Below are 26,164 nucleotides of genomic sequence, written 5' to 3'. Positions count from 1 at the left end.
AAAAGCACCCAAACTAGGAAAAGATAGAAGCACAGAATGTATGTATTTTAAAAAGCAAGGTAAGGATTTGTGTGCTTTGTTTTAGAAGGGAGAGAAAAAAGATTTTGCAAATGTTATTCTTGAAATAGAAAAGGCAGCCCTTCAGCCAGCTACACCCTGTGTGGCCCACCAAGGGCCCTCTCTCCGTGTACAGCAAAGCAGCCAGCCCCGGTAATGATTTAGGGAAGATTAACAAATATGTCAATGTCTATTTTCTGCTTAATTTAAAAGCGGCGTCTATAAAGATTTTTGACTTCTGAACCCTGTTCTCCTGAAAGAAAGAAGGTAAGAATGAGGAGGGGGATAAAGAGTGATTATCCTATCATTGATCGTGTGTCAGGCGCATTTCTTATTCACTGGACTATTGTAAAAAGCTAAGCTCTCGATCAATCCTGTAAGCTCCCTGTACAATTAAATATCTTGGAATGGTTTTCTTTCTTTTCTAGCCAGATTGCAGGGCCTCAGGGTTTTTAGGAAAGCAAGTTGGTGTGTGTGAGTTTGTGCTGTTTGTGTTTAAAGAATACGGTGCAAAGAGGAAAGTCATTCTTTTCCAGAATCCTACTTTAGGAAAAGGATGAAGTAGGAGAGAAACGGTGAGTCATACTCATCCCTTCCTTTTGACAACTTCCAGAAGAAGTCAGCATGAAATTTAAAAATCTAGTAACTCAAAACTTTTAATGTAAAAAAAATAGGGAAGAGGAATGACTAGTTGGATCAAATTACAATTAGCATTGAGATGTTACTACATGCTAGCTGTCCAAGTATTTTTCAGCTCACTTAATTCTCTCTGCTACTCTAAAATAGTTTTATAGATTAGCAAAGGGAGGCATCAAGAAGTAAAGTAACACACCCAAAGTCACAGAGCTAGGAACAGTGAAGCTGGGACTTGAGTGGGTTAAGAGTTGGACTTAGCCATCAGTGGTCAAACCCAACAGTGCTCTGCAGGAGAGAGATTCTACTGTCCACTCCTGTAAAAGATTTATAGCCTCAGAAATACCATGGGCAAGTTCTACTCTATTTCTATGAGCTAGAATCAACTAGGGAGCACACAAGAAGTCTGGTTCTCTTGAGTCATGGTAGTGCACTGGTTAAGGAGTTGCCAAACCCACTCAGTGGTCCCATGGGAGAAAGGCCTGGTGATCTGCCCATAAAGATTATAGCTGAGAAAATCCTCTAGAGAGTTCTGCCCCACGCTGTGGAGCAGCTGGGGGTGGAGATAAACTCAGCAGTACCCAAAGACAAGAGTTTGAGTTCATCCACTGGGGTGCAAGTGCAGCAGTCTGTCAGCTATCCTTCGGACAGTGGAGACCCCCAGCTCTCCCTAATGAGGTCTGAGCTGCCGAGAACCTTCTAGAGGAGGCTGTGCTCCCTGTACCAGGACAGAGTGCGACCAGTTCACCAGGCAGCTCTGGAGCAGTCCCCAGGGAGGACGGGAAGAAGCCAGTCCTCTGTGAATAGGGGAGAGGACACCTTCAAAGCTTTGAATAAAAAGCAGACTGGTAGGCTAAAAATGCTCTGCTCATCCAAAGGTACTAGGTGACCTTGCAGAAATCCCTTTCTTCTTCTGAACTCAGTCTCATTTATGCAACAACAATCCTAACCGGACAAACAAGGAAAATGTCTTATAAAAGAATGTGATACTAAAGTTTAAAAGTTCTACTAAGAAGCCTTTATGAAAATTTAAATTTTATAGGCTCACTTCCTTCTCTTAGGAAAATAATTTGCTTTGATGGGTTAAATGTTGAAGATGGTCGATAAGAGCGAGATTCTCCTAACCCACACTGCTCCTGAATATCGCAGATAGAAGAACGTACACCCTTACCTCAGCCTTGAAAGTGAAAAATCAGCATGAAAAAGGCTGGAATCTTATTAAGATTCAGAAGTACAAACATAAGTAGCTGTTTAAAAGATCTATGTAATCACATTTTCTGTGTTGAAAGAAAATTTCTCTATAAAGATAGTAAGATAGGGAGGAGAAAAAAAAATGAACCCTGCAAACTGATTTCTATATCCATAACAGGTGTGCCTTTCTTTACACAAACACATTCTTGAAAAACTGCGTAAATCAGATTCTGTTTTAAATGCCTTAAGGGAGCTATTTAGAAGGAACCCTGCAGTGAATCCTTTGGTAAAGCAAATAATCCTTTTGTAATGGGAATAATTTCTCCCAATGTATCTAGGGTTTTTTTTTTAAATCCCATTTTCATATATCTGCTTTTCTTCAAAGGGGGCCATACCTATCTAAATATAACTGTATTTGCATATTGATTTTAACAGCAACCCTCTCAAGGGATGTTTAACCCTAAAGTTCCTTGCAGTGGCGTTAGTTCTCCCCAGCTCACATTTTAAAAAGTCTTTATAGTTAAAACTAGAGATTTCCAAATAAAAGTAGTAATAGTAATAATACATTATTCCTCTGTGCCCTGTCTCCTGTGTACGCACACCCCACCCCCAAGTTAAATGGCAGCACAGAATATTCTAAATGCAGGTAGTGGTATGCCTGGGCAGGCTACTCTCTTATTTCCCTTTGCTCCCCATGAGCCTGGCAGGTTGAAGGCCAACAATCTGGGTCAGCTGGGCCCAAATGGAGACAGGTTCTCCCTCATGCCTTTAGGTCCACTCTAACAAAATGCTCTCCAGGATCTATAGGCCCAACAGAATTGTGGATCACTGCTTCCTGGAAACAGACAAGCAGTGGTGCTTTTAGAACTACAATCCGATTAATGGATTAGATGAAAATGATCACGCCTTCCTCCAAAATGTCACTATTGCAGTCCAACTGCATCAAGCTAAACAGCTTCTGAGTCAGTGAGATGAGGTGGGTGTTAAGCTGCTGCTAACTTGGCGGACCTACCTACCTACACGGTAGAAAACCTGTGTTGTTTCATGAGCCTACTTACCACACATCCCAGTGCTCAGTGGCCAGACTGCCAGTGAGGGGCATTACCTGGAGAGCAGGGAGGGTGAGATGTCATTTGCTAGGTATGGACTTCGGAGTGTCTGTCTTTCGTCAAGCCAACTGGGCAAGGGCACCGTTTCTGCCTTACCCAGCCCCTCTGGCTGTTTTCAGCTTACACTATCTTGTAGATGGACACAAAGACACAAAAAGCTACATACAGCTTCAATACTTTGGTTGCTTCTGCTAGAGAAGCAATTTTAACTTGAGAGTTCTAGCCAGAGAACAGCCTGGCTGCTGAAGAGAGGACTGGGGAGGGGGGCATCCACAGTAATTATGCTTCTGTCTCTGGGAGGAGACAGACAGAGACCCTGGAAGACGAGGACTGAAATTCAAAAAAAGGAACTTAGAATATCTGTAAGCCAATTGGTACTCCATAATCTCTGCATTGATGCTACCAGATTCCAACTGTGAGAGTCCACGCTCAGAACTAGTCCAGCTTTTTCAAACTCTGGGATGTAGCTTGGTTCACTTTGCCTTCCAGGCAAAAGTCTTCTTCCTTGTCTCTATTAGGGAATCAATGCATGCACTATTTTTATACTCTATAATTACAGAATGCAAACTACTAATACACTACCTCCCTACCCAAACTAGCCCTATAACGGACAAAAGGTCATTTAAAAAAAAAACACAACAAACCAAAAAAAAACAACACACCCAAAACACTCAAACCCAAAAAAGCCCCAAGATTCTAAAACAGGAGATAAAACTAGCTACTCATAAATTAGACTCTGCTTATGACCCTTTGAGATTGAATAATAATTTGGGTTTTGAACTTAGTCAGTTGTGCGTTGGTTTGTCTTGGTGATCAGTGAGCGTGCTCCCCAGTGCAGGGACTGATGGGAAGAGATCAGAAACACAAGGTAACATCCACCAATACAGGTTCATCAGGGTACAGATTACAGGATAGCCATCAACTAGCAGATTTTTCTCACTGGAATCGACCTTGGATCACAAAGGGAAAGGAGCCTTTTTGAATTTAGATTAGGCTCAACAGTCTGCTGGGAGGAAATCCTGAGGAAAAGCGCATCAGAAGGAACCAGTTCCTTTATATGCTGTGAAGGTACATTCTGTGTCTTGGAGAATTCCTCTGACCATTCTCTTTCCCCCTCTACTTTCTCATTTTGGAAATTGGGGTCATTTTCACCTATTTTATAGGTGGCATTGGGAGACATTTTGTCAGACTTTGCTTCTAAGTATCGTGAGAAGACCCTAAACTGACACTTTGGGTTGACAGGATGTATGAACCCCTGGTCTTTTGTTGCAAAGCAGCTGGGTGTGCATAATCTAGAAGGATTACAAACTTGAGAGACAAGATCACTATTGCTTCTTCTGAATTTCCTTTCTGAATCACCCACTCCAGCAGTGGGCTTAATAGACAGAGAAAGCTAGATACCAGACGCGGCTATCCGCTGCTAATTCTAAGGAAATGGTGACAATCCTTATGTTTGCAAAAAAATGTGTCAGATTCAAAGCAAATTCAAAAAGACTTTCATTTGATCTTCACAGCAGCTCTTCTGGGGATGTTATCCCCATTTAATAGATGAAGAAACTGGTGTTTAAAGAAGTTAAAACAATTGACTACCTGAAGCAGCATAACTAAGACTTATATCTAGTTCTTGTTACTCCAGATCTACTGCTCTTGCCGCCCAAGCTGCCTTGGGCTGGAGCCTGATTCACATTTAGCAAACTAAGGATTCCTCTAGTGCCATTTTGGTCAAGGTTAAATAAATATAGTTTTCTTCAGTGTGGGTAGGAAATTGATAATGAGATGATTGGTAACAAATGATTAAATGGCCATCACTTGGGAATCTCCTCCCTCCCTCCTTCCAGGGTTTCACAAGTGGAAAGGTGCTGGGTGAAGGTGGGAGCAATATCACTTTCCTTCTAAAGAAGGAAGCTTCGGCCCCCCCACCCCTCACCATCCAGTCATTGTGCAAACAGATGTCAGAGAGGATCCCTCTTCCTACCACCCAGTTACTCTGAAGGGATGATAACAGCCATTGGGGGGTTAAAAAGAGGCAGTGAACCCCCAGTTAATGAGTAGGAATTCAGCAGGCAGTGTAAGATAAATGGAGCTCTCTCTGCTTCTGCTGGAGTCAGCATGAACTGCGGCCCTGCGGCTTGTTTGTGGCAAATGGAGTGCGCGAAATATCAAAGGGCAGTGATCCAGAAGAAGACCGACTTTGACAAATTTTAAATTGGCCAGAAAGAAAACCAGCAGAAAAAAAAAGGAAAAAAAAAGAAGAAAATTATGCAATTCACTGTGTCCTGCAATTGTGGCGTTGCTGCCTTTGTGCAGAATTAGTGGCACAAACAGCAACGATCGCTGGATGCTGGGAGCAATTATGAGCCATCTAAGTGAGATGCTTATCAGTGGCTGAAGCTTTTAGAGCTCGCTCTATGTACAGTTGTAAGTAGCTTGCTCTTGAGCTGCAGTTACTTTAATTAAAGTGTATAGGGTTGGTCAGAAGTAATTATCCTGTTTGGAGAAGAAAGAGGTAAAGAAGAAGAAGAAAAAACCCACCCCAATAAAAAGCCCACCTTAACCATTCTGGGCAGCAATAGATTTTAGAAACAACCTTGCCAATTTTTTGTTGCATGTGCACCTTTCCTATGAAAGGGTCAGGCTGTGGTGGTGTAGAAGAATTGCTTGTTCCCTGACAAACAAAGGGACACAACCAGGGCCCAGGTAACCCGGGGCCCCACGTATGGCAGGTCACCTGGCTCAGAGCTCCAGGTCCCTAGAAGTGCAGTCTCTAAGGTACAGGTGATACTCAGAAGCTTATCATGTCTCTAAATGGTGAAAATACAGAATTCACAAATGACACTTTATTAATTAGTTCTTGGAACACAAATGAGCTAGCATATCTATTTTTACTCTTTCCATTCACTGAGTATCCTCCCTCTTAAAGATAATCTCTATTCTGTTAGAAAAACAAAACCCCAACAAAGAGCCTCAAGCAATTATCTTTACTAACACAGCAAGGGGGGTCAAGCTAAGCAGAAATGATCGGTTCAAAGGAATCTGATACTCAGGCTCTACACTCAACACAGGGATCCCAGTTTTCTCTCTTGTTCACATTGCCAAGTGCTTTCCAGAAGCTTCACAAACAAATGAGCAACAGTGCCAGGGCTGGAATCATCAAGCTGGAATGCTCCCAGTGCTGCTGCCGCCGCAGTCTCTGTTTCCAAGTACACCGAGCACAGGGTGACCCCAGAGCCAGGGAGAGTCTCCCACCTCTTCATCCCGACACGGCCTCTCTCATCCCTCAGAACCAAGGTTCTCTCCACAGGGACAGGAGAAAGAATACACTTAGGTTGGGCCTAGTCTCTGCCTGATTAGGCTACCACAGCAGCACTTGTAGCTAATCACTGATCATGACTCCACAAGCCCTGAAAGATTTGATCTATAAGAAAATATCAGAAAAATCAGGTGACTTTAACCTTTTTTTTTTTAAGTATATATTATATATAGGACCCACTCACCCTTCTGTTACACTCAGTTATATTCTACCATGATTCTTACCATATAGAGGACAGTAAATAAAGATTATCATGAATTTGATCAAATGCTTCAGTGCCTCCTCCCCTGGCCTATGAATGCACTCATTACAAATCAGCTGAATGGCTCATTGATTTGCTAGGAGGACAAGCAGACATACCCAATCGCTCAGCCAAGCGGATGTAGACTGGGTCCACCCGACGCATAGTTTTCACCAAATCCTTTTTGCGGAATTTGATTTCTACTGTCCCCTCTGGCTCCAGAACTGATCCCCTACATCAAAAAGAAAACAAAACAAATAGAGGTACTTTAGATAAAGGAGACAACAGAATGAAGCTAGGAAATGCATGGTTTTGCTCATCCATGGTTTGCCAGAGGAACCTGAGGGAGAGAAGCAGGTGTCTGTGAGGTGCCCATGTGACAGATGAGAAAGGTCTGGCAAGAAGCAACTGAAATATTACCACCGTACAAGTCTGCTTGCATCTCAAAGGGAGAAGAATGCAGATTCCATCATCTGACAAAAGTGACAGGAATCCCATTCATTGCCATGGTGGTCGGGGTAGTGTGGGGGCATAGGGGCAGGGGGAGGGAGCAATCTCCAGCACTCGGGTACAGTGAGGAGGGAAGACTGCTCATTCCTCCAGCACAGCCACACCTATCAGTCTGCTGGTCAGACTCGTAACACAAAGTAAGCTAAGGAAGACTTTGGCTGCTGCTATGGAAAGAATCCAAGTGTAGGAGTTAATTCTACTGCATGTTAATAATGTTCTATTGCCAGTTAATTTGCCCCAAACACATTTTTTAAACTTAAAAAAAAAATTATAGCTGCTTGGTTTTGTTGTGTACCAAAGAGTCAGAACCAACCCATAGCTGCCCCTCCAGTGGGTTTTTAGAAGCAGTTAATTGCATGGAAGGAGACTGACTATTCTCCTGTGGAGCAGCTGATGGCCTTGAACCAAGTGCCTTTGGGGTTGCAGCTCAGCTTCTTGCCACTAGGCCACCAGAGCTCCCTAATTGTAGCTTAGTGGGTATGGAGTTTGAACCCACCAGCTGTTCTGCAGGAGATGGGCAGTATCCTCTTGTGCAATTTACTGTCTAAAAAGTAGCTGGAGGGTGAGCTGCTAGTCGTTTCTGACTCCACAGTACTCAGCAACAGTTTTTACACACACACATATTCCAAGGGCATATATATATATATATAAAACAATATCATAGGTCCTACTGTCAGCACCATTTTAGAGATCAGGTATAGGAAGTAAAGTTTAGTAAATGGCAGACTGGATCTGAAACCAGTCTGGGCCCAAAATAAGCAGAAGAATCGTCCTCTTTCTACTATCAGATCAAGGCTACGTTAATAACCCAGTAGCCAGCTTTTGTCAAGTCAGTTGTAACTCAGCAGCCCTGTGTTTGTCAGCCTAGCCCTGTGCACCACAGGGTTTTTAATGGCTGGTTTTCTGAAAGTAGATCACCAGGCCTCTAGGTGGACTTGAAACTGCCAACACTGCAGTTACCAGCTTAGTGCTAGCCATTTATTTGCACCATGCAGAGACTCCCAAGGCCAGGTTCTGACTTAGAAAAAATAACATTCCGACGTCTAATGATCAAACTACTCGACTCTCCTAAGCAGTTTTTAGAGTTAAGGCTGAGCTGTTTTTGGAAAAGACAAAAGCAAATGCTCTGCTGTAAGGCATAGCATGGAGAACAGTAAGAACATAGATGCTGGGAAGTTTATTTAGTTAATAGGATGGGGAAAGATTCTGCCGTTTAACTCATAATAGCTCCAACTCCGGACATCTTTGGTAAAGGACCAAAGACTGATAACTTCCAGAGTGAAACCTGAGTATGGGAAAAGATTCTGGAAGTGTCCTGTATTTGATCTGTTTTGTGTATATACTTCCAGGTACCACTTCCCAACAAGCCCAAGAGCCTCTCCTCTGGTTCCTTGGGTGCTGCAAGCACTGGGCTCCTGGGACAGGGACGCAAAGGCTTGGTGGGCTGGATACATCTTATTGACCATCCAGCTGTGTGTCGTTTTGGACCCAGAAGCAGCGTGGACTGCCACATATGGCTCAAAGAAGCTTGCTGGACAGTGGCAGAGTGAGGTGAAGAATACGTTGTTAGAGTTCTGGCCTAACAATTCAGACAACTCAGTCCTTTCACTCCAATTATGTTAAGGTCCTTCTGCCACATGCCTAAGAAAAAAAGATGCTATCTCCACAGATAGACAAGAGGGAGGGGCCTCTTGGAGACTAGAGGTGCCTGGATGAGAAAACGCCATGGGAAGGAGGGTCACTGTAAGAAAACATGACGACTCCAGCCTGGTTTCCTTCTCAGGCCAGGAGGCACTATTTAGAAATTTCTGCCCTTGGAGCCCTTAGTGGACAGATTGTCCTTGGTTATTTTCTCCAGGAAGACAACAGTGAGGAGGTCTCTAGAAGCTGTGAGTTGAAATATGGAAGGAATGATACCTGCTTTCTCTGTCGGCGTACATCTCCATGTGCCGGGGGTTGATGGTGGGGTCAATCACGACCCAGGAGCCGCCCCGCAGCTCAGCCTGGGGCGGAATGTAAACCATCACAGGCTGGGAGCACTCCCGCAGGCCGTCCACAATGAAAGCACCAAACTTCAGCACTTGGTCATACATATCTACAGAGAATGATAAAATCACAAATCATGAAACATGTCCCTCCCAAAGCAGGGCCTGCAGACATCGTGTTGCACACTGAGAAGCATATTGGTATAGCACACTACACCCCAATGGTGACGCTGCCCATGATCAAAGGGGACTGGACTGGGGTTCCAGCCACCCCATGTTCTGGACTGCCACCCTGGAGACTGAAGAGATTAGTCTTGACCTATACCCCATTCAAGTCTCTCAAGGATGTTTGAAAGCACAAGGAGGGAAGAAAAAATGTACCGCCTTTTACCAGTCAGTGCAATCTGCATCCCCTAGAAGCAGCTTTTCAGATTACATATCCATTTTATATCCTCCCCGAATTTCTGTAGTCAGGTTTCACCACATTAATTCACACTTGCTCTACAAACGTTGAGTATTTTTCATGTCAATATGTGATCTCTCCCACTACATTAAGTTTTCTGACGGAAGGAACTATTCTAGCTCTTTGCAATTCCTCTCATGATACTCAGTATATGATGAGCTCTTAAAATGTGTTGCTAATGGAAATGAATCTTTCAAAAACTGTATCTTTAATCTTTGTATCTGCACTGTCCAGCCCAGCGCTTAGAACAGTTAGTGCTCAATGTGTGCTGAATGAAAACATACGCATGTTAGATAATGAAAAAACAATTGTCTAAGTTTCATTTTACCAGGTATCAATGAAAAAAAAATTACGGATATTTACTGGATATACCAATCATATAAGGAGAAAAGCAAGAGAACATTTGGTAATTCCCCCAAGCCTGACGAAAAGGAAACTCTGGTGCGTACATCAAGTGTGTCCAGGGAAAGCAGGATCAGCTATTCATTTACCAATATTTATGAACTTCTTAACCATTCCTCAGGTCAATGATGTTTAAACAGTGCTAAATTTTAGAAAGTGTTTCCAGCTGTTTAATGAGTACCTCAATGGGACCATCATGTGTCCCTTCTAAATACCAAATAATAAGTTCAACCTTATAATAAAGTTTCCTGTCAAAGAGAAAAAGCTCCACTTGGGATGAATGAATTCTAGAAATTTAGAGCAAAAACCTATTTCTCAGGAAGTTCAGGACTAACCAAACAGAAATGGCTTTGGCTGTGCTCTTTGCTGCTTTCTGGCTGGTTCCATGTCACATGTGTGAAACTCTGTGTGAAACTCCGGCCAGGCCTGCACCATTCTCACAGTGCAGTGGGGGAGGCCACGACTGCAATAACTGTGGAATCATCTTGTTAAGGGCCTTCCTCTTTCTTGTTGATCCCATTTATCAAGACATGGTGTCATTCTCCTGGGACAAGTCCCTCCTGTGTTCAAAGTATGAGATGAAGTCTTGTGAGCCTCACTTTCATGGAGCATTTTGATTGTATTTCTCCCAAGAGCCGTTTGTTCTTCTGAAGGCCAGGAAAGTCTTTGCCAACACCCTAATTCAGACACATATGAATTCTTATGTGGTCTTCTGTAGCCATTGTCCAGCTTTCCCATACATATAAGGCAATTAAAAATAGTTTGTGTCAGAGGCAGATTAGTCTTCAAAGTGACATCTTTCATTTTTATACTTTAGAGTGGTATTTTGCAGCAGAGGTTTTAAATGCAATAAATTGTTCGACTGATTTTTCCAGGCTTGATTTTTCCCCCTTCTTTATTTTATACTGGTTTACATACAAAGTTCAAAATTCTTAGACATTGTTTTTCACTCCTGATCTTTCCCTCTTGACTGCTGCTTCCATGGGTGCTGACTGCAGATCCAAGTGAAACACAATATTTGATAACATCAATCTTTTCTGTTGTTTTCATGATTTTGTTTGATCCAGTTGTGAGTTGTTTTGTTGTTTGTAAATTTTCATCAAAATTAATTTTAAAAAGAGACTTAGGGTTTCCAGTCATTCATCGTTGCACATTTCTCCCTCCCCCGCCCCTCCCCCCGAGTTTTGTTATCTTGATGTTTGGGTGTAAATCCATACCGAAACCTGTGATCTTTGATCTTCACCAGTTAAGTGCTTCAGGTCCTATCATTTCCAGCAAGCAAAGCAGTGCCATCTGCTTACTGCAAGTTGTTAATGAGCCCTCCAGTCCTGATAGTGTGGTCTCTAGTTTCTCAGAGTATTTGCTCAGCATACGCACCAAACTAGTAAAAAAAGATACACGTCTCTGCAGATTTTAAAGCTTGTAGTATTCTCTTGTTCTATTCAAATGGTTATCTCTGGAATTACCATTCTTTACAATTTCATCCACAGTTTGTTATGATCCACACAGCTAAATGCCTCACATAATAAAACACAGGTAGCATCTCTGTGGTAGTCTCTGCTCTCAGCCAAGATCCAACTGACATTAGCAGTGATATCCCTTGTTCCATATCAACTCCTGAATCTGACTTGAATTACTGACACTTCTTTGTTGATATACTGCTGCTACTCTTTTAAAATGATCTTCAGAAAATCTTTACTTCTGAGATAAGAATGATATTACTTGATAATTTCTGCATCCTGCTGGATCATCTTTCTTGAAAATAAGTACAAATATGGAGCTCTTTCATTCAATTGACTAGGTAGCTATCTTCCAAATTTCTTGGCACAGACAAGTGAGCATGTCCAGTATTGCATCTGTTTGTGGAAACATCTCAACTGGCATTATGCTAATTCCTGGAACCTTATTTTTCACCAGTGCCTTTCACTGCAGTTTGGACTTCTTCTGTCAATATTATTTGTTCCTGATCATATGCTATATGTCCTAAAATGTGTGGCTTTCATTGCAGTTACCAGCAAATTAACGTTCTCTAAAATACAAATGGCTTTATATACAAACCATCAGTGCGCATACTCCACTGACTCATCACTTCCCAGAACCGATTACTCTGTGAACCCTTTAGAAACTCCACAGTGCCCTAGGGAAAATGGTCTACTCTATGTGAATCTGTGTGGTCATACACTTTGTGTATGTGATCAGAGAGAAGACATTTATTCCTTTGGGAAGAAAGCAAAGACCCCCAAAAAATTTACTGCTAATTACACAACTGCTGTATGAAGAGCTGGGAATAAAGGACTTTAAGCACTTTACGCTAATTCTGTGGTTATAAAAATAATTGCTCAGTTCAAATTATTTTAAGTAAATTAATTCTTTAGTGGATATTTCAACTAGTGCTACATAATAAAATAATTGTGTAATTAGCAGTACATTTTTCAGGGCTGCCAAGAATACAGTCTCAGAAACAAGAAAGAGTGGCCATCAATGGTATCACACACAGAGAAGAAATGGAAGGGACAGATAAAGGCAAAAAAAGAAAATACCAGATATTAGCACTAAAAGCCATTTTTAGCTGGGGAAAAAGTAAGTAAATGAAGACAGTATTTCCATTCTCTTCTGTTTTTTAAAGATGTATCTATGCCAGAATCCCTATCAGCATTATCTATAGTTATAAGATCTAACTTCCAAGATGGCTAAGAATTATTTAAAATTATCTCATTTTTTGGGGGGTGGGGTTTTTAAGTTTTATTTTAAAAGCCTGGATGGCTTAAATATTCAGGTCATAGCAAGATCAGAACATGTGTAAAATACTTTATAATACATTAGATTCCCAAAAGGTACAAACATTTCCAAAAAAGTACAGTAAAATTAATACTTCCTTTACAGGAAACGTATGACGCAAATAAAAGTTAAAAGGTGAAAAAAGGTGATACTGGTTTCTGAGACACAGTTTAATATCTAATTTTTAAATTAAAACAATAAATATTTTTATTTCATATTTGTATAAAATAGTATTTCAGGTGATATTTACATTGAGTTTACTTTTTCTTTTTGTGAAATTGAGTCTGGATTTTTTCCCCCAATCATTATCATGAAGCCTTACTTTATACGAGGCAGCATGATTATAAATCTGCACACATAAATTAATCATCATAACATCATCTTATTATATTCATGTAGATGAGGAAGCTGAGGTTTACATTAAGTAAATGGCAAAGAAAGAAATTAAAGCAAGATCTTTTTAGTATAACATTCTGTATTTTACTTTTCCAGCATCAATAAAATCTAATAGTTGAGGATAGCCGGGTAAATCAAACTTTGGAGAGAAGACTTAAAAAAAAAAAAAAAAGAAGAAGAAGAAAGCCCTGAACTAATCGGTAGACAGTTCCAGATTTCTGTATGGTCAGAATTTGCACGGGTGACACTTGCAACATTGTGAAGAGCCTGGATATTATCCCAAGCAAGTATCTTTAGGCTCCAAGAATACAGGTGGAAAAGGGACATCAAGTTTCATTACATCTGACAAGGTTGTGACTGAAGGGAACGCTAACAAGGAACATTAATTGTCCCACGGCCCCACCATTAAAATACCCCACAAGCAGCCAAGCTATTAAAAAATACAAGCAGCCTTTCTCAAAGTGCTGCTGCTTTACGCTACACATTCTGACACACATTTACCTGAAATAACCTCATTCTTAAAAAAGAACAGAACTATAAAGAGTGGCATGCAAGTGATATCCCTCGTTCCATATCATCTCCTGAAACTGACTTGAATTCTGACACTTCTTTCTCTGCTGATATATTGCTGCAACTGTTTTAAAATGATCTTCAGAAATTCTTTATTTCTGAGATATGAATGCTATTACTTGTACATTTCTGCATCCTGCTGGATTGCCTTTCTTGTAATTAGGCACAAATATGGATCTCTTTCATTCAGTTGACGAGGAAGCTGTCTTCCAAAGGTTATAGCTTTAACATCCTTAAAGCTAAATGCTGACTCAAGATCCCAGGGACCAGAGAACTGTAACCTGGAATGGAATTTAGGGTCTTGACCAGAGAGGTTGGGGTAAGGACCCTGCCAGCACAGCTGCAGGGGGACCATGCACGGTCATCCCTATGTGTTCTCAGCACCCAGCACCAAGCCAGCCGGGGGCCATGACTGTTACATGGCATGGCTAAGCTGTGGTAGCCACGTGTACCAGACAAGAAAGCAGAGTGTTTCCACAGTGCCACACACTCCTGAAACTGGAACAGATCATACTGGCTTGGCCTTGATTATCTGCCAGAAGCAGAAGGTAAACATCAGGCGTACACAAGTTGCAGACACATAACATCTCTTAGGAGTCCATTAAGACTGGCTGACACTGTATTTCAAACCTCCAAATAATCAGAGATTTTGAAATAGACTTTCATTCCAGTTAAACTTTTCAATAAATGTTGGTTTTTTTTATTGTTATTTATAACCTGTCCCAGGAAAAAATAATAAGTATAACATGAAAAGCCAACTGAGAGTGACCCTGTAGCACCAGCAGTGAGGCAGCTTAATATCACTGGGATTTGCATCCTATCAAGCTATTCATGCTGAGGCTGGGACCCTGGTGCTAATTTCTAGTAAATTTCACGCTTGATGTCTCCCTGTTGTGGGTCATTGCCGGTTCGTCTAAATAAACTGCTTCCAAATGGCTCTTCCATCTAAATATTCAGCCAGTTTTTATAATTTAATTTTGCATTATGCTGAATAGCCTTCCGGCCAGATAGAGCTCATTGGGAAAAAAGCACCGCTACCATCTTGACATGCTTTTATTTATTTATTTATATTTTTACTGCTCGAATTAGACCTCCTAGGCCGACTAGTAAAGAGTTTTTTTTTCCCCCCTTCCACTAATGTCAATTTTCAGCATAGCAAGAGCTGTCTCTAATCTTTTCCTACTCATTACACACAATTTTGGAGTCATTTTACCCACAGTGCAGTCGGCTCCTGGCTGTGTGTTTGTGTGCACTGAGGGATGGCATAATTGTTTATTTTCCCTTCCTGCATAATCCCCAGCCAGCATTGAAACCAAAACTGCAAACATCTCCCCAAGGGATGTAGAGAATGACGAGAGGCTCTCAGCTTAGGTCCTTTTACATGAGATAATACGTAGGAAACATCCTGACCTGTATGTAAATGTGAAAGGCACTAGAACGCCCCCGTCCTTCTTTCCCATCGATCTCTACCCTTCCCAGAGCTTATTTATATTAAATATATACCATGCTAAAATGCACAGGACAGAACTGGTCTGTGTTAGGGCAGTAATGCGTGTCCAGGCTCTTACATTTTCTTGTCACAATAAACAAGGACAATCCCAAAGCAGAGGGGAAGCAGGTAGATAGTAACTTTGTAAGGAATTCAGCTGTTTTATTCTGGCAATATTCTAGGCAATCTGGTTCTAGACCTAGTCTCTAAAATCAGCCAACTGTAACTAAAGGAAGTCAGAGTATCTAGGTTCCTGTCCCAACTCTGTTCTTTCTTAGCTAACTTGTCTTGGGAAATTTATTTACTCTAAGCTTCTATATATGTGGAAGGTGAGTAACAATATAACCTGTGCTTTCGAGGTGCTGCTTGCAGTGATGATGTAAGATAATACACATAAAATGGTTAGCCCAGATTCTGGTGAGAAAAAGCTCAATGCATCTTAATTGTTGCTCTTATTGTTACAGGGCTAGCAGCCAATCTGGGCCTCAGCCAAAATATATAACAGAATAAAGCTTTTCCTAGAAGTAGCACATGAGAAATTTTGAACTTTGAACTCCAGTTAGGGTAAGACAGATCGGCTGACTCACCCCTTAAGTACCATAAAGGCTCTGCAGCAGAGAGGTGACTAGGAATGGTATCACCATGTTCTTTCCCAGGTCTTAAGGCAGACGGAATAGCCAGAGGATCTGGGATGACAGCAATCCGATGCTACATGAACCCCAGATATATGAACAGAAGAGGTTCTGTACCATGCCTTCCCCTTTCAAACCCATGGTATATTGTTTACACTTTTTATATTATGGCTCATCATTCTGCTCAAGACATTTTTCTTAACTCCTTGAAGCAATGCCTAGTCCTGATTCCTCTCCCTCCCCCCTTGTAAAGTGACTAGTTTAACTCTTTGAACACAGAAACTCTGTAAATATGGGTAGGACTCCCTTGTTTAACCTATGACCTCAATTTCTCTTGTTAGCTTCATTGATTATTATTGTCGTAAAGAAAGAGTTCACCTTGGTAGTCTATAAAAGGCAGCTCTGGTGGCCTAGTAGTTAAAGGAATTGTGCTGCCAACACAAAGACAGGTGGTTCAAATCCAGCAGCTACTCTGTGGAAGAAAGATGAGCAGTCTACTCTCATGCAGTTTATAGCCACTGAAAACCTGCTCGAGGATCAGTTAGGATTTGATTTTGACTTGATGGCACATAACAACAATGAAATCTATTTAAGAAACCCATAAAGCATTAGTTTGCATAGATAGTCCCTATCTTCCCACAAGAAAAATGCAAAATGTAGCAGTCTTCTAGAAAATACAGGTGAAAGCAAGCTTTTTGACTGAAAAAACTAAAAATAAACCCAAAAGACAAACCACAATAGGTGTCTACATTTTTCCAGGGAGGTCTAGCTATTTAGAACTCTTCCTATTCAGGCAAGGGACAGCTGGTGGCATAACTCACAAATATTTTCACAACACAGTTATAAAAGGGGAGTTTGCCCTAGGCTTTTCCTCAGAGGCTAGGGGGGCTCCTGGCTGAAAGGTGTTTCTGGGTGCTCTGTTGAGAGTACATTATTTCACATTTTGTATGCCTTCAACACAGATTATTTACTCCAAAAATGTCAAGCCCCTTCCATTCTGTAACCTACATCACTCCTTTTTAATTCTGAGTTCTTCTGAAATGAAAGAAGTTCACTTTCACCAGTATAATCCAGTACTCTCCGGGAATGCAGTCTCTGGATTTAGCAAGGCCATGAACCTCTGGCCACTGAGAATGGAGCTTACTACTGAGGTAGAGTGTTTCCTCTGGCTCTCCCTGGACTGTCCACAGTGGCTCTGCACATGAGGGATTCTCAGTAAATGATGATACTAGTGGCCTAATCCCCACAGCACAGAGTAGAGTCTTTATAATAATGGTGTAATATACTGGGGCCACCAGCCCAAGGCCTGCTGCTGGATGATAATAAAACATATCACAAACTACCAGTATGAATAGCCTCTAGTGCAGAATTCATTACATCCCACCCCCCATCACCCCAGTGAATGCTAATTTTAGTACCTGTCTTGGTCATTACAGAATGTTAAAGAATAATGTCAACAAATATTATACTCAGATAAGGGACAGCACAATTATATTTCCCTAGTATCTTCAGGATGGTCCATCATCCACCTGTGAAACCTAGATCCACAACAGCCGCGAGCCTAGATAAATACAGCATACTATTCTGAAATTTTGTATGGGACTGTAAAACACAGAATTTTCCCATTCAAGTTGCAGTTCAGAATATCCCTCACAGGAAGCATACTCTCTTAAGATCTTTAGAGCCTACAGCGATGGGCTGTCAGGACACCCAGAGGCTCGGTCTACTTGAAGTCCCTGTGTCCCCCCAACTGTTCACTACACCATGCCCAGAAATAAGTGAGGGCGGGCCAGACCAGAAGTTGGCAATCACCTTTCATCCCACCAGAGAAGCCTCTCCAGTTGGCAAAGACCATGAGCGGTAGTCCTTCACGGTTGAAGTCTTTGATGGCCTGGTAAGTCTTAAATGCGGAGTCTGGGAACCAAACCTGGCCGGCCTGTTGGATTATCTAGTGAAGAAATTGAGGGGAAAATATAATTCACAACACAGTTAGAGGGGGAGTTTCTACAGGATTTTATGGATTAAAATAATTTCCAGAGATTAAAAAGTCAAAACCAAACCCAACCAACAAAAATTGGCATTCGCGAAGACTGAAGTAGCAAAAAGGACACTAGACCTTTGACCTTGACAAATACTTCTTTTTAAAGTCCTTATTATACCACCACTCTTTATAGTAAAAAAAGGACCTTTGCTCCTTATAATGAAAGGTGGAAGTCCTAGGAACCCTTTTTCCAGTTTTCCCGGGGAAGAAAGGCTGAGACTATAGTTCGCACTTGGAGTTAGGGCCGACTTCCTCAGTAATTCAAGTTGTAGCTCTTTTATTTATGTTCACACAATGTGGATCCAAAACACCTTTAGCATTGCCTCAGTCATATTTCCAAAACACTACTTATCTAAGAGGCAAGTACTATTACCTTCCATCTAAAACACCACTGTAAAGGGTAGTTTTGTTTTAAACCAAACAGACTTTAGTTTGAAGTCTTTCTGAAAAAACAAAAACTAAAACAAAACAAAAACCCAGACAAATCCAAACAAACCCCAAAACCGTTGTTGAGTTGATTCCAATCCATGGTGCATGTCATCTTAAAGGTGAGCACATGACAGGTTGCTGACTACCCTGCTTTCTAAACTGCTGGCTCACAGTGTCCCCAGTATATCTCCAGGCTGTGCAGTAGAGAAACACAGTTCTATGCCCAGGCGCCCAGTGACTTGAGGTGACCTACCTTCGCTTCAGAATCCAGGTTTGCAGGATCTGCTGGAATACTTAGTTCTACTGTTCTGGTTTCCACGGCAACTACTCCCACAGGTATTCCTCCTAGCCTGATAAAAAACGAGGCACATAAGAACCTAACGTATGTCAACAGTGGGGAAAAAAACCTGGAAGGAAATTCAGAAAGCAAGGGGAATCTGACTTTTGTAGGGGTTAAATATGGGACTTCATGGATTAGGTACTCTGTAAATATTATAGGAAACAACTCTGAGAATCATTTCCATGCTGAAATGCTCCACCACAGAATTATCACTTAAACTCAACACCACGGCACATACACACTCTGGTTGCGAAAGGAAATTTTGCAGTTCACTCTCAGTTTCTCATATCTGATGGAGAAGGAGGGGAATGGTCTGAAAAGGTAGTATGAACCAGGAGATTCTTAGACACTGTTTTAATGAGTCTTTGCCTGGCTGGAATTGAGACGTGCTTTTCGATGGAGTATAAATAATGTGGTTCCAGATAAGGTATGAGTGAAAGGGTAAAGCAGGAGGGAATATATAAGGCATGTTTGAATGTGTACGAGAGAAAGAACGTGCATGAGAAAAAAAGCGAGCACCAGTAAATTGAAAGGTACAGGGAGAGAGTCCTTAGTCTTGAAAATGTGATTCAATCTTAACTTCCTCCGCCACATTCCTTGGGGTAAGAGCTGGGATGTGTTACAGTCTCTCATTCCACATAGTATCTCCATAACAAACTTTTCCATGAAGGATTGTCTTGGAGTGTTACATTTGCTACTGGAAATGGATTCTTGTCATCACAAGAGACCTGAGAGGGGCCTGAGTGGGGACCACCCACCCCCTTGTCACTTGCCGGCACTGAATCAGAATCAAAAAGCCTCTAGACAACGAGACAACGAGCTGGAGGTACACAGGAGGATTTAGAAATATTTCTGCTCACAATGATTAACAATCCGGCTGGAAACTTGTAATTGCAAAAGCCACCCTAAATCGGTAACTTATAACTTATATATTAGGGCCCATGTGACCTAATAAAGAACATCTTTATCCGAGTATTACAGTTATTTATTGAACTTGAAAACAGCTCAGAACAACTTCTGTTTTCTATTATACTTCATATAAATTTTATCAGGCTAGCACATGAAGATGCTACATCTTGTTTTATAGTGTGTCCCTGGACAAGGTGCCATGGAATAATAAAAGACAATTTACAGCCAATAGCACACATATTCCAAACATACATACCAAAGATGAGTTTTGGCAGCACTTACAGTAACAATCCCAGAAGAATACATTTATATTTATTTTTCGAACTGCCATTGCTTTTGAAAGAAGCTAGCTCCATTTGTGTTTTATATACTTGTGAGCAAGTGTATGTGTTTGGAGTAAGAAGCACAGAACTCATCAGATGGAAAGAAAGGAAGAAGTCATAGTGTCGTTAAAAACAAAGGCAGAGCTAACCAAAGCCTGGCTTGGCTGATCTTGGTTCCAGAATAATCCCAATTCTTCCATTCCTATGTGTAGCATTATTCCCTTATTTCTCATGGGAGGATCTTAAAGATCTTAACAAAGGCTTGACTTTCTCAGGTTTAAAATCTGTCACCTTTTTAAGGGCAGGAAGATTAAAGCTGAACCAGTTAAGAGGGGGAAAAAATTCTCAAGAAAGTTGGTATTAGTGTGATATGAGAACTCTCTATAACAGAATGAGTATGTCCCGGGTAGGAGGACTCCTAGTGCACCCCTACCCTGACCTCCCTAGTATGTGACCGTCATTGGTACCCAGGAGCCTGTGGTGAAGTAGAAGACCTGGATCTGAAAGAAATCAGTAGTTGGTCCCTGTGCAAGTGAATGCAAACTGGAGCCAGGCCTGCAGCCTATTCAGAGTCACAGCGGAAGCTGCTGTCTGTGGGATCTGCCATCTGATGGCTCTGTGTCACTGGCAGCATGAGGCGTGCTGACCTGCTGTACTGAGACAACCACAAAGCCTAGAATTATTTCCAAGGCTAGAATCTAAATCTCAACCCAATGTGGCATGTTTGAGAATCTTGAGCAGGTGCCACTTTTCACCAAGATAAGGGAAACTGATGGCCCCTGAGAGGAAGGTGAGCTCCAGATGCAGGTCCCTGGGGCAGCATGTCTCCGCAGTGCAGAACTAGATTAAGATCAGCCTTGGCAGGTGCTCGTTACAGAGAGCGCTACAGATTATTTCGTGCAGAGCCTGCTGTTGAGTGAAGCACTTCTTAGAGTAGGTATTAAAATTTAATAGAAACTTCAATTTCCCACTTGAAAAAATCTAAGCATCCCAGCAACCTATTGCAGGTAAACTTTTTTTGGGGGAGGGGGAATTAAAATCTGATTATAAACCAATATGATGCATTTGTCACTTAAATAATCTCTGTGCCATGAAAAGACTTCTCTCGGGTCACAAAAAGATGATGAGTCTGCGATTCACTTGTCACCTACACCTCAAATAAAAAGGGGGGAGGAGGAGTCTTTTGGCTGCCTATGACTATTGGAGTTGGAACTTTGCAGAGAGTTTTTCTCTCAGCAGAAGGCTCCAGAATGAAGATGTCACTTTTTACCACTGGGAACCAGTGTCCCAACGTAGCTGGGCTTGACTATAATCCAATAATATTAGAAAGTGTGGTTAAGGAGAACATTTCTTGGTAAGAAGCTATATAGCAATGCCCTTTGCTTTCTTATTTTTTTAGTTGGAAAGAGAACTAGTAAAACAAAAGAGGCCTTACCTGGCTCTGCCAACCACCACAGTCTGAGCCCATGGCTGCATAATCTCTGAGAAAGATCCATAGTCAAAAAAGCCACTCAGCCACTGGCCTTTCTGAGCTATGGGAGAAAGAGACACAACAAAGGCAGTCAGTCTGTTGCAAATGCACTGGAACTGACGAATTTTGGGCAGGACTTGTGGGTTACTTTGGAGGTTCTGTTGTTCTTTTAACCATATTATAATAGATGGGAGCATTAGGCAACTGAATGTCTGCCTTCAGACATCATCTCCTATTTCATTTGCTAGTCTGCATAAAAAGAATCATTTATCAGCAAAAGCATCATTTATTGTTAAACGATGGGGTTCAGCTACCAGAGGGAGTGTGCATGCTTTTAAATAAATAACTTGAGTTTGGGTTTTTTTTTTCTTCCCTTCAAGATACTGCAAACATTTGTCAAAAGGCATCCAAGTCATTAAAGACGTTTTCAAAATGCATATTTCTATTTTCAAACTCAGCTTACAGTTTTTTTGTTTGTTTGATTCCACTGGTTCTCTTTTAAGGGAAAGATAAAAACAGCCAAGCAGCAAGAAAAAGTGATCAGATGAAGATTCAAATTTGGGGAGAAGAAAAGGGAGTCAGCTTCTCTGCTGGAGAGCAGAGGATATAGTCACTTTCTTTATATTTAACAAAGAAGAGGTTTTTTACAAGAAAAGACCATGCCTGTATCTCTTGTCAGGCAGTTAAAAATAAAATGGTTGGGTGCACACACTTCATAGAATTAACCTCCCTTGCACATAGAATTTCCTTCACTGAGAAAAAAACTTCCTTCTTAGAAAAACTTTTGTTCCACAGGTATCTGTGTTTGACCAAGGCCCCAGAAAAGCTTCTGCAAATAACTGTTTCCTAGCTTGCCCTCTCAGCTCACAGTTTCTCAGTGATTCTTCTAATTTGAACATGCCCCTCCGCCCCCTAAAAACCTAAGTCCAAAACCAATTAAAAGTGGAGATCGGAGCAAGCTAACCTCTGCTGACTTAAACAGGATGAAGAGTGTTTTATCAAGACTAAACTTGTAATTACTGTGTTCTACATTCTTTGCCTCTATGGCCCCAGTGTAAAATGTGATCATCCATTTCAAAATTATCTCTCTATCGTGAGTCCAAAGCCGATCGTTTAGATTCTGGTCTCGTGTTGGGCGTCAGTTTGAAGAATATCACAGCACTATCTCCTCTAATAAATGACTTTAACTTTTCACCTAGAAGATATCTGCTTTAACTTATCACAGGGAATCATCTGCTTTCTTTAACGCTTCCACTAAATTAAAATCTGAAGTCACTCGATTTCGGCGCGAGTGGTAGCTACACATAGACAGCAGGATGAATTACTAGGGAGTGAATGAAAAAATATTATTCAAAATCCAGAAAACTTAGTTTAGCACAAATTTCATTTCTTTTGTAGCTCTCATTAATAATGGCCAGAATAATGCTTAGCTATGTACATCAGTTCACCCTTTGCAAGAAGGGTTCAGGATTTACTCAACATTCTGAACCAAACCTTTAAGTCCATCAAAATACTGAAAATGTGTGCACTCACCTTATTATATGATCTTATGTCAGTAACTGATTTAGGAATATAGAACTAAATTTCTATGAAATGGAAATATCTGCCATTTAAAAACCTTCCTGCTTTATATGCTGCCTGGGGGAGGGGAGTGTCATTGGTGGCCAGTCCCCACAGAGCTGGCCACTTCAGACATAGGACTCAGAAGTCAGCTAGATGGCTCTCTATCTTACCCAGGGGAACACTCATTGAATCTTGGTCTGAATTTTAGATGTACAAAGACCCATCTCACTACCAGAAATCCAGGGTTTGAAGGTGAGCAAGTAGGAATTTGACTTAGATTCAGAGACCAGATCATAATTACGGTACAAACACGAGAAATAAAGAGATTACTATGATGAGCTTTCTGACTATGCAAGAAAGAAAACAATTATTAGCAACTTAAGGCACTGACGACAACAGGTAAAAATTTAAATGAAAATGAACATTTCTCTTCTGATTTTTCTATATCTATTATAAACTTCGGATTAAGGTCCAGATCCTAAGTAAGAGCTGTGTGACCTTGAATGAATGACTTAAGTTTTCTGAGCTTTTAAAATAATGTTATCTAAAAACCCCCCCTATCTATTTCTGAGTGGTAGTTAAGGCAATTAATAAGAAAATGTGTATGGAAGTGCTCCTACCAAGCTTAGACTGGGTACTCACGAAGTTTATTAAAACTTCCTTGAGAAGACCTCTCTATTGATGAAATAACAAGGGTTCTTCTACCTTAGTAAAATGACATCTTCTGCACTCTATTCTATACAGTTTAAAAAAAAAAATAACGGACATAACAACTGCAGCAGAGGAATTTGAGGCTTCATAAAAGAGTTGAATACGTTTTGTTAAGACAGCAAAATGGGCTTATAAATAAGAAGCTCTGGTGGCCTCGTGGCAAGAAGCTGCGCTGCAATCTTGAAGGCACACAGTTTGAGGCCACCAGCTGCTCCTCAGGAGAAGGATGGGCATCTCCTCCAGTGAGATTAACTGCCTCTGAAAACCCGCTGCAGGGTCAGCTAGGGGTCAGTTCCAACTTGACGGTACACAACAACAAATGAAAAAATATATAGGTAACTATTTTGGTTTGGTTTTTTTTTTAAGTTAGGTACAATCTATGGCAGAGAGAGATAATATACTAAATGAATCTGAAAGGAGGATCTGCTATCATTGCATACATCTACAGAATTTTAAACTCTAGACCATTTCTTCATAAATAACCTCAAACAAAAAAGAAATAAACACCAGGATCATTATAAATACTCTAAGAAAACAAAATTGTGCTTCTTAAGAGTTATTCTCCCCATTTTAAAAATCTCAAAGATCTTTTCTAAATTGACCTAATTTCCATGATAGGACAATTATTTTGTTCATAGGTGCAGTATTAGGAATAGCTCAATTCAGCAACAATATAGGAACTATGTGGTCAAAGCCTACAATCTTATGGCTTACATGGTTTTAAAGTCTATGGACCTAGTAAGTAAGAAGTGCTTACATAACAGAATAAACAGAAGGCACGTCAGTGTACTGTTATAACTCAAGAGCGGATTTGTAAGCCTCATATCATTTATTATTCTTTGCTCATGATGGCCTTCACATCTTTTTCTTCAGAGGGCCGTTTTCAGATTTAATTGCTAGGTCCTGTTTTCTTCGTCAAATGTGATTGTACAGGTGTACAGGGACTAGACAGTGATAGAGGAGAAGATGAAAAGCTCGAGGACTAGGGCACCCCAAGCACCTCAAACATATACATACTTGGGTGAGGACGGCCTGCTAACATCCATCGAGGATCGTATGGGGCCTTTGTGGGAACAAATTCGATGATTCTATCTATAGGATCCTTGGAGTTCAGGAGTGGAACTGAACTGTGCACACTCTAAAAAGGAGGTTGAAGGGAAAGAGTACAGTAATCAGTGAACAGTCGTTTATGACAACTTGGCAACAAGAGATCCCAACCAAAAGATCAGGGCTCACATAAGGAATTCTAGCCAATCATCAACTGGAAGCATCCCAATTGCTTGCCAAACCTTGAGAAACATATACAGATTTCAAATTCTGATGAGGAGGCCTGGAACAAAGTGGTATATTTTGACTGTGGATTTCAATGTGCTGAAGTTTTCTGGGAAGGTGCCTGGGAAGAGGAGTGGCTCTTATATAAGAGAAAACCCCAATGGAAAGGAAGCTGTGGTATATTTACACAATGGAATACTATGCAACACTGAAAAACAAGGAACTCATAAAATATACAAAATGGGTGACCCTGGAGGACATTATGCTGAGTGAAATATCTCAGTCACAAAAGGACAAGTACTGCATCATGCCACTGTTATAAAATAGGATGGACATGGGGGTTGGGGGAAAATGGAAAAAAAAGGGGGGGGGAGAATAAATAATGAACACTGCATTGAAACAAATGAGGGATAGAACTTTTTAAAAGGACTATACGATTAGGCACTATTTGCATGACAACAGTCCAGAATAAAGGTGCATAGCAAAGTGGATGGGGGAGAGGGGAAAAATTGTGCAACAATGAATTAATTTTTTAAAGAGAAAAGCAAACTGGGGGAGGGGTAGGAAGGAAAATGTATAACAATGAATGAATGGAAATCCAAGTTTTCTCTAAACTTGTGTTAAAATCACAATTAAAAAAACTTTAAAAAAAAAGGCAAAATGCTAAAGGCATATCTTTTGTACTAGTTAAGATAAATTACTGTTGAGCTTTAAGATGTCTTCTGGGGATATTTTTTGGATTAAGGTTTAAAGATCATTCTCAGGGCAATAGGTTCAAGGGTTCAGCTATAGCCTAAACTCTAGAAAATCTATAGACTATGAGAATTTGGAATTCTGTTCTCATTTCTTCCTATAGAATCTTTGATGAAAATGTTCAATAATGGTAGCCAGGTGCCATTTAGTACTGCTGGTCTCATTGCAAAGGAGTCAGTTAGCTATACATCCTATATTCTCCTCCTGCTCCGGACTCTCCATCTTCCTCCACTGCTCCAGGGGGAAAGGGACCGACTGTGGTGCTTCGGGGGGCTGAGTGCAAGCCTGGGAGGCCCCTGACCACTGTGAAATAAACTGGGGGGTAGAACAGCACTAAATACTTCTTTAGGTCAGTTAACTGGGATATCCCATGAAACCATAATTCTAAACCCCCAAAACAAGGATTCAAATCCCAAGTACAGTTTGTAGATAAAAGCAAGCTCAGTAGCTATGCTTTCCTCCTGTCCTTGTACCTCTATCAATACAGTTTTTGCAATTCAACTTTTTTTTTATTAATTTAGTTTATTTTTCATTTCAATGAACATCTACAGAGATTTTGGAATTCCATTCATTCATTGTTGCACCC

General features: G+C 41.0%; 1 protein-coding gene across 1 annotated transcript in view; it reads right to left on the bottom strand.

Moving 5' to 3' along the window:
* Positions 1-26,164, bottom strand: part of ACACA (acetyl-CoA carboxylase alpha) — a 277,380-nt gene that overhangs the window by 20,494 nt on the left and 230,722 nt on the right. The window contains exons 47-52 of the mRNA XM_006881383.1: positions 24,571-24,691; positions 21,244-21,340; positions 18,490-18,586; positions 17,579-17,714; positions 8,969-9,146; positions 6,661-6,773 (exon numbers count right to left, since the gene is read on the bottom strand). Of these exons, the coding sequence (XP_006881445.1) occupies positions 6,661-6,773; positions 8,969-9,146; positions 17,579-17,714; positions 18,490-18,586; positions 21,244-21,340; positions 24,571-24,691 (742 nt within the window). The remainder of the gene's footprint in view (positions 1-6,660; positions 6,774-8,968; positions 9,147-17,578; positions 17,715-18,489; positions 18,587-21,243; positions 21,341-24,570; positions 24,692-26,164) is intronic.

The sequence above is a fragment of the Elephantulus edwardii genome, unplaced genomic scaffold, assembly GCF_000299155.1.
Source record: "Elephantulus edwardii isolate Elephantulus edwardi_28Jun2011 unplaced genomic scaffold, EleEdw1.0 scaffold00015, whole genome shotgun sequence".
Lineage (NCBI taxonomy): Eukaryota > Metazoa > Chordata > Mammalia > Macroscelidea > Macroscelididae > Elephantulus > Elephantulus edwardii.
This window is presented reverse-complemented; position numbering and strand designations above follow the sequence as displayed.